Here is an 8,976-nt window from a genome sequence, read left to right on the forward strand (position 1 = left end):
CTTGATTAACAAAAATAGTGATATACTGATCTTTTATTATTCCATTCCCATTCTTGATTTCACCTTAGACTGGAGCTTTTCAATTGGTTTTTACTTTTTTAAACAACAAAAAGATCAGCCCAGCTATCTTGAATCTCATTATCAATTCAAGAGCATTACTATATACAAAAAAGTTTTTAGTGAGATTAAGCAGCTAGAATTATATTACCAGTAATGGGGATAAAAGCTGATAAACCACATAGTCAAATTCAAGTATTAAGCTTTTTAATTTTTTATACTTTATTCCTTGTATCAATAGGTTAAGAAAGTAAAATTTTCCTAAGTACTGATTTATAAATAATGTTCATAAGCGGCACACAAAACATTTAGTTTCACTGAGTAATATTCAGTGATCCCTTTAAATTCAATTTTAATCCTTATTTTAACCTAAGTGCAATAATAATTTAATACAATAAGCTAATACACACAAAACCTGTATATCCTGAACTACAAAAGTGGTTTCTATAGTCACATATGGTTTTAGTCATGTACACATTTCCACAGTGAACAAGTACTAACAAATACCTTAATAAAACACTATCCCAAATGCTTATCCTGCCATCAGCTTTTTAAGCAATGCCATTCCTGCTACTGAAAGCATTTATTTTTGGAAGCTTTAATCTGACCTGAGAAAATGAGTTCCCTTAAAACTTGACAAGCAGTATATTATAAGCCCCAAAAGTTTTAAATCAAAAAAGCCTTCCACGACAGAAGCATTCACATGAAACTTTTAGTTTCTCCAAAAAAAAAAATTCACTCATTATCTAAAAAAGACTATTGAAACAAATTATCTTAAGACAGATAAACATTCCTACAAAAGACTGTATTTTTCTCATTTTATGCTTTTCTCCATCCTCTTAAAAGAAACACAAACCACTTCACTACCTTTTAATAACCTTTCAGATTACTGTAGTCTAAAAATTTTAGAATACATGAAACAAATGATTTAGCTATCATAAAGTCAAAGGTGCCATTTAGATTTCACATATTAAAAGCTACAGTATAGCCTACAATGGCACAAATACACCTGATACATAAATACTACTTTATCACTTAGACAAGTCAAAAGTCAGAAGTTTACAAGTTACTTTAATTTACATGTGGTCATTAAAACCCAGTAAGTAATTCAAGTATGGTAATACAATGGCAGGCAATTAAAGGTTCAAATACTCTAAAATGGAAGACATGAAAATAAAGGCTGAAAGTTTGTGTTTCTCCATCTTTCATTTACATGGCTAGATATCAGGATGTTATTGTGGAAAATATACAGTTATTATATATGGTTTCCCCAGAAGATAATGAAGCTTCAGAAAGTAGAAAAGGTGTCAAGATCCATAATTTGCTTCATCAAATGCTTTTCTAGCTCGTTTCAATTCTTCATTCATTGTAAGCAAGTCTTTAACTCTAGCGAACTTCCTTGGGTCCTTTCGAATCAAGAAGACAATATCTTCAACTTGTACCCGACCTTGTCTTCCAATTGACATTGCCTTGTGAGTCTATTCCAAAGAAACATATTAAATTCAATTAACTTTTTTTAAAAACCTAACGTTTTACTCTTCTAGTTTGCATTTATTTAATGCTCCTGAGTTTGAAAATTTTCTCTTCTAATTATAGCTATTCATTTGTGAATTGTCTATTTATGTCCTTTGTCTACTTTCTACTGTGTTATTAGCAACAATTCTCTTTTTTTTTTTTGAGATCAGCCCTGTGCTAACATCTGCCAATCCTCCTCTTATTTTGCTGAGGAAAACTGGCCCTGGGCTAACATCCGTGCCCATCTTCCTCCACTTTATATGGGAGGCCGCCACAGCACGGCTTGCCAAGCAGCGCGTTGGTGCGCGCCCGGGATCCAAACCGGCAAACCCTGGGCAGCCGCAGCAGAGTGCACGCACCTAACCGCTTGCGCCACCGGGCTGGCCCCTAGCAACAATTCTCTTAATGCTTTATAGGCATTTTTTCATATTAACGACATTAAAACTATCAAATGTATTGATGTTTATTTTGTTTTTTGATAGATGTAGCTTTTGTCTTCATTTGTATAAAATTTTATAATTTTTTGGTAACCATCCATTCCATTTAAGCTTTGTGTACATCTTAGTAGCCAATAAATATTGGGGGGTTTTGTTAAAATCAAATAAATCTCATCCCCTATCATTATACATTCATCCTGTGCAAAAACAAAGGTTCACCATAGCATTATTTTTAATAACTAAAAAAAGGGAAACTAAATATTAAGGCATTGCATAAACAAATTTGAGCACATCCAGTCAATTATGATTATGAAGCCATTAAAAATATTATCAAGTATTATACAATGACATGGGGAAAATGTTCTAGACTTAAGTGAAAAAGAAGGTTCTAAGACTGTATATACTATATGATTTCAATTTTATAAAGTTAAAAAATATGTGCAAAAAGACAAAAGAATATTCACCAAAATCTTAGCATTAGTTGTCTCTAGGTGGAAGGATTACAGATTTTTTTCTTTCCTGCACTTTAATACTTTCTAAATTTAATCAATATTAACTACTCTTATAAGTAGAAAAAGATTTTAAAAAATGCATACTCTGACCCAGTAATTTTACTTCTATTATTCTGTACTAAGAAAATGATCCAAAGACACAGGGTAAAAATTCCTAAGAACTGAACACAACCAAACTCAGTATTCCTATCCTTGTGAATATATCCAAAGGAGTGAGGGGAAATTTCATGAATATGGTCATTCAAAATTATCTATTCAGTTAAAAATAATCTGTAAATTAACTTATACAATAGGGAAATGGTTAAGTATATTAGAAAACAATCTGAATGAATTTTATGTAGCTACTAAAACTGATTAGAACACAGGAAATATGTATTATAAAATTTTGAGTAAAAAGAATGTTTACCATGATCACCACTATATAAAACATTGTGTACCTTTAAATAAATACTGGAAGGGGGAAATTTATGTTAGATGATGGGATTATGGGTAATATTTTTAATTGTATTCAAGGATCTTATTAGGTCCTTATAAGAATTCAGGAGTAGGGGGTGGAATATACGTGTGTGTGTGTGTGTGTGTGTGTGTGTGTGTGTGTGTATCTTCATCTATCTCCATCCTTAATGACAAATAGTAACCAGTAACTTCCACAAAATAGGCTCTCAGATGGACAGCTTATTTCAAAAGGATGCCATAGTTCTAGTCTTATCTAAAAGTTAGAATTTCAAATCAATTCCTCAATTAACTAACACCAATTACAAAAAAATCATCTTACCATTTCAGTGATGAACTCGATGACAAGGTCTTCAAGAATATCCACTGACTCGGTATAAGGATTCTGGTCATCCCCAAACCCATACATCATACATCGTACTGTAAAATAACAATCATTTTGTTTACTTGAACAAATTTAACAATTTGACCAATACTTTTTTCAAATTAGATATTGGTATAAAAATATATTTACATTTTATTTATTGTCTCTAAGTATGGGTTTTGGTATAAAAGGTTTTAACCAACTGTTCCTACCTAGCCTTCCCTATTCCTTCCCTAACCTCTATTATCTACCCACCAACAACCCCAGAATACCTTTAAGTAGGAAACTCCATCACAAGGACACGAGCAGTAGCAATGGCTCAACCTGTACTAGGAGTGTTTTCTGTGTGTGACAGTGGGGCATTGGAAAAGAGATAGCAAAATCCTTTCTGATACTACCTCAGGGAAAACAACATGAGAAAAAGTGCTCCAATTACCTTCTTATAGGAGGGATAGGGTAATCAAAAGGAGAAAGTAAATGGCTTACTATACAGAATCTTGACATGTCATTCTCTAGATCAATGCAACTGCCAGGAAAGCCCTTTCAAGGTTCATCTGAAGGAACCATAGAAAACGCAAGAGAAGGAAAGTTTAATAAAAAGTAAGAAAAATAACTGCTAATAGCTAAAACTTATATAGCCCTTACTATATGCCAGGCACTGTTTTAAGCCCTTCACATATTTAACTCAATTAATCCTCACAACAATCCTTTGAAGTAGATACTATTATTATCCCCATTCTGTACAGATGAGAAAACTGAGGCACTGAGTTAAGTGATTTACCTAAGGTCACACAGATAGTAAGAGATGGAAGCTGAATTTGAACCCAGCTGATCTGGCTCCGGAGTCTATATTCCTATCCACAACAGTATTACACTTCTTGGTAGTTTAGGGCAAATGGGATCCATATGGATTCTTATTCTATAGTCTATAAACTCCCAGTCAGTCCATTGACAAGCTTCAAGACGTCCTTGAACTCTCTTGAAATTATATATGCAAAAATTTTATACATTATTTGTGTGCATTTTTCTGGAAAAAAAGATTCTCAAAGGGATATATAAAAGTTAAGAAACTCTGTCATACTTTAGAAATGTTTTACATCTTGACCTAAGTGGTGGTTACAAGCATACGTATATATGTAAAATTCATCAAGCTGTTTACTTAAGACTAGTAGAATTTACTGTTCTAAGTTGCACATTTAAAAAAAAGGAAGGAACTCTTAGAACACTTCTAAAGGCATGAATGAGTACGTTAAGAATAATTCCTATTAGGGATAAGCAAAAGTTGGTAGAACTGAAAAGAGAAGTAGAACAGGCCTAGGGAAGAAAAGAAAGGGGTGACTTGGAAGCCAGCCTGGAAGGTCTCCCCAGGGTCTATACTGGCAAGAGACTTTCGCTTCAGATACAAGAGGGAGAAAAACACAGAAGCCAATGTTTTCTCTCTCGGATTCTGAAAAATTTTTTTTGAGATAATTTCAGACTTACAGAAAGTTGCAAAAATAGTACAGAATTCCCAAATACCCCATACCCAGCTTCTCCGTATGTTAACATCTTACCTAACCATAGACATTTATTAAAACTAAGAAATCAACACTAGTACAAGTACAGAACTTATTCAGATGGTACCAGTTTTTCCACTAATGTCCTTTTTCTGTTCCAGGATCCCACATTATTTAGTTGTCATGCCTCCTTAGTTTCCTCTGATCTGTGACAGTTCCTCCGACTTTCCTGTCTTTCATGACCTTGACACTTCTGAAGAATACTGGTCAGTTATCCTGTAGAATCTCCCTCAGTCTGGGTTTGTCTGATGTTTTCTCATGATTAGATTGTGGTTATGCATTACTAGAGAGGGTACCACAGAGGTAATGCCTTTAAATGCATCATATCGGGCCAGCCCCGTGGCTTAGTGGTTAAGTGCGCACGCTCCGCTGCTGGCGGCTCGGGTTTGGATACCGGGCGCGCACCGACGCACCGCTTCTCCGGCCATGCTGAGGCCGTGTCCCACATACAGCAACTAGAAGGATGTGCAGCCATGACATACAACTACCTACTGGGGCTTTGGGGGAAAAAAATAAATAAAATTATAAATGCATCATCAGGGGTACATGATGTCAACATATATTACTGGTCATGTTAACTTGGATCACTTGGCTAAAGTAATGTCTGCCAGGATTCTCCACTGTAAGATTACTATTTTCCCTTAAATATTTTGAAGAAAATACTTTGTCAGTAACACCAGAGTTCACCAGCAGGGAAATATATTTCACTGGAAAAGGAAAACATATTAGACAGGAAGTATGTAAACTGTAGTTAGTTAAACGATCTGTAAAGACAAAAAAATACCAGTGAGTGCTTTGAAACTTTCTGTGTTATAGTAGCAAAAATTTTTCTAAAGAGAAGGTTTAGGAGAACAGAATTTGGTCAATAAGACATATCAAGATTCAGGTAAGACAAGGAGAAGGCTGTGAAGATTCCAAATTCTTGTCATCACAAAAATAAAACAATCCAAGTGGAACAAAGGTTTCTGCTAAGAAGAGACTATGCAAGCATCACTCTAGGAAGCTCTGGTGTAGGAATCCTCTTATGCTGAAATAAGAAGTAAAACCACATATAAATGGAGTAAATAGCATCAGAGATGGAATGAGGAATGGTCAGTTTTAGATGAGGAATTGACATATAGAGAAGGATTTGAGTGTTTTAATTTTTTTTTTAATTTATTTTTTTCCCCCAAAGCCCCCGTAGATAGTTGTATGTCATAGCTGCACATCCTTCTAGTTGCTGCATGTGGGACACGGCCTCAGCGTGGCCGGAGAAGCGGTGCATCGGTGCGTGCCCGGGATCCAAACCCGGGCTGCCAGCAGCGGAGCGCGCACACTTAACTGCTAAGCCACGGGGCTGGCCCCTGAGTGGTTTAAAAAAAAAAAAAAAAAAAGATGACATACTGACTGCAGTTTCAAGAGTATTTGGGAACTGCTTACATCTGACCCAGCATAAATAAACCAGGTATTCACATGTTGCCTCATCTGTCAGGGACTCAGACATGACTATACTAAAGTACCCAGGACTGGGAGATGGAGAGTATATTCTCACGGTGCCTTTCAGGGGCTGGCCTGGACTATCAGTAGTAGCAGCAGCTCTCCCTCTTGCTGCTGCCAAAAAGGGTCAAACCTGTCTAGTGAGGGAGTTAAATAGAGGACCAAAATATAATCTCTATGCCACTGTAATGCCTCACACCATTCACCACCTTCCTGCCTTGTCCATTGCCTTAGTCCAAAGCCCCAATTTAATGCCTACCCTCAGCACCTGTTCCAGGATTCATCATAACTTTTGGCTTACAGTCAAAGAAGTCCCTGCTCCCAGTGCTGCAAAGATAAGGGACAGGAAAAGTAATGCAAGTATGTTCTTAGGCCCTGAATTGAAACACTGATCATATTTCCTTACTTAAAAAAAACACATACACACACATATATAAATATATAAATTGGGATTAGGATCATTACTATCTATGATTCACAAGCTAAACAGAATCTTATAGGCAAGTCTGAGAATATTGTCCCTATAGGGAAACACATTCACAACAATAAATGTACTCTGAATGGATATGTCCAAAAATTTTTATCTGTAATAAAATTATTGTCAAGTACTACTTACATTCTTTAGAAAAAAGTCTCTTTCTTTTACCCTGTCCACCTTCTGCACCTCCTCCAATTTCTTCATTTTCTTCCTCAAACTAGAAGTTAAAATGTATACATAGAAATGTCAAGCACTGCATTTGATTTTTTAATAAACATTTTTTTTCCATTTTCAACACTGATATCATGCCAGAAAGCCTAAATAAAGCAAGCAGCAAAAAAAACACGAAACCGTAGCATTTTAGGAGCCTTGAAGACTATGCAGTCCAAGTGCCGACTCACGCAGGAACGGCTTCTGCAATGTCCCTAACAAATAATCCTACTGCCTCTAGTATGCCAATGACCATACGTTCTTTTTTTTTTTTTTGTGAGGAGATCAGCCCTGAGCTAACATCCGCCAATCCTCCTCTTTTTTTGCTGAGGAAGACGGCCCTGGGCTAACATCGGTGCCTATCTTCCTCCACTTTATATGGGACGCCGCCACAGCATGGCTTACGAAGCAGTGCGTCGGTGCGCGCCCGGGATCCGAACCAGCGAACCCCGGGCCGCCGCAGCGGAGCGCGCGCACTTAACCGCTTGCGCCACCGGGCCGGCCCCAACGTTCTTTTTTTTTTTTCTTAACTAAGTTGGCCTATTACTAGACAGTTTTACTATTAAAAGAGTTGGTATTGAATCAAAGTTAGCAAAACTAGTATTTACTAATCGCTGCTTATACAGTGCTAGGCACTTTCCTCAAGTAAGCCTTAACCCCATTTTATGACATGAAAACGGGCTCCAAGTTAAGTAACTTGCTTGCAGAGAATATGGAATTTGAAATCCAGGTTCCCTGAGTTTCGGTCCACTATTTTTCCACTATTTTACCATAAGTACATAGTTTTGTTAGCAGTTGAACTGTTGGTTCATAATGAGCGCTAACAAATACACATTAGCTTTGTCCTCTAATGATTCTCTAGGCGTTTGAAAGGGTATCTGCCAAATAACGACCAAAAGCCAAGGGCAAGGGGCCCCCTTCCTACTCTTCCTTCACGTCCTGCCCCACGTACTAAAAAGATGAATCCGAAGGGAAAGGCTAGCTAGCACCGAGCGAGGTCTGCGATTCTGTCGGCTGAACTCACTAAGGAAAACAAATCCGATTCTTATTCGGCCTCCGCTACCGTGCCGGAAGGAGTAAAGAGAAGAGTGGGTTAAAACAGAAGTGGTCACTTACGGTGGGGTCTTCCTCCTCATCTGCCATGCCACCAGGCAGCCAACCTACATGCCCCAGCCGCCTCGGTGCGAGCCGGCTTTACTACTTCCGCAGCCTCACTTCCGGTGACGCGCGTGGCCGGGGCGGGGCCTAGCCGCCCCGCGGGCCGGAGATGAACGTGTGCGTCCCACCCAGCGGTGGAACCAGGCAGTGCTTAGGCAGAGAGGGTTGAGGTGTTAGCTCTGTAATCCTGAAGAAGGAATGAAAAATTAGCAAAGAAAAGGAAGTCATGGGCTAGGGGGCTTGTATCTCATTGTCACCCTGAATTTAAATTTGTTTCTACCTATCGAATCATCGCTTCCTGATTTGGGACTGCGAAGCTAGGGATCATTGTGGAGCTAGTCAGCGGTCCTCGGACTGCCTGGAGGGTGTATTTAAACAATTTCAACAATTTAGAGTTCCACTATTATTTATTGCCAAGCACTGGATTGGTTATTAGGGATATTGTTCTTCGATACTAGTTCTCAAGGGGGTGATACTATCTCTTAGACTGAGGATTTCAATTTTTGTGGGGTTTTTCTTCTTTTTTGGTCAGAACAGTGATTGGGAAAACCATGGGCATTATGAGGCTAAAGCTAGCGCTATAAGATGTTCTGCAATGCAAAGATGATGCCACACAAGGAAAGCTGCCCCATAATACACTATTTCTGAATGTCCTGCTAAACATTTATGTGAGTGAAAAACCTGTTTATAATTATCTGAGCATAGAACCTTAGTTAACACATAAACACAAAGCATTTTCCTATGCTTTTAACGTGTGTTT

The 8,976-nt window shown here is 37.7% G+C and overlaps 1 protein-coding gene across 1 annotated transcript; it reads right to left on the reverse strand.

Annotated features, from left to right (window-relative positions):
* Positions 1 to 242: 242 nt before the first annotated feature.
* On the reverse strand, positions 243 to 8,271 carry TAF13 (TATA-box binding protein associated factor 13). Its single transcript, XM_058538698.1, has 4 exons — positions 8,175 to 8,271; positions 6,987 to 7,065; positions 3,297 to 3,394; positions 243 to 1,535 (listed from the first exon to the last, which is right to left on the reverse strand). Exons 1-4 carry the CDS (start codon positions 8,199 to 8,201, stop codon positions 1,365 to 1,367), a joined length of 375 nt encoding a protein of 124 aa, XP_058394681.1. The 5' UTR covers positions 8,202 to 8,271; the 3' UTR covers positions 243 to 1,364.
* Positions 8,272 to 8,976: the final 705 nt, after the last annotated feature.

The sequence above is a fragment of the Diceros bicornis genome, chromosome 4 (assembly GCF_020826845.1).
Source record: "Diceros bicornis minor isolate mBicDic1 chromosome 4, mDicBic1.mat.cur, whole genome shotgun sequence".
NCBI classification, from domain to species: Eukaryota; Metazoa; Chordata; class Mammalia; order Perissodactyla; family Rhinocerotidae; genus Diceros; species Diceros bicornis.

Bases quoted from the DNA above. Each gene is read 5' to 3' on its own strand.
- TAF13 (XM_058538698.1), bottom strand. From the start codon at position 8,201: ATGGCAGATGAGGAGGAAGACCCCACC. The intron at 3,395-6,986 runs GTAAGTAGTACT...GTTATTTTACAG, and splicing joins GAGACTTTTTTCTAAAGAAT to TACGATGTATGATGTATGGG. The intron at 1,536-3,296 runs GTAAGATGATTT...TCTTTGGAATAG, and splicing joins TCGAGTTCATCACTGAAATG to ACTCACAAGGCAATGTCAAT.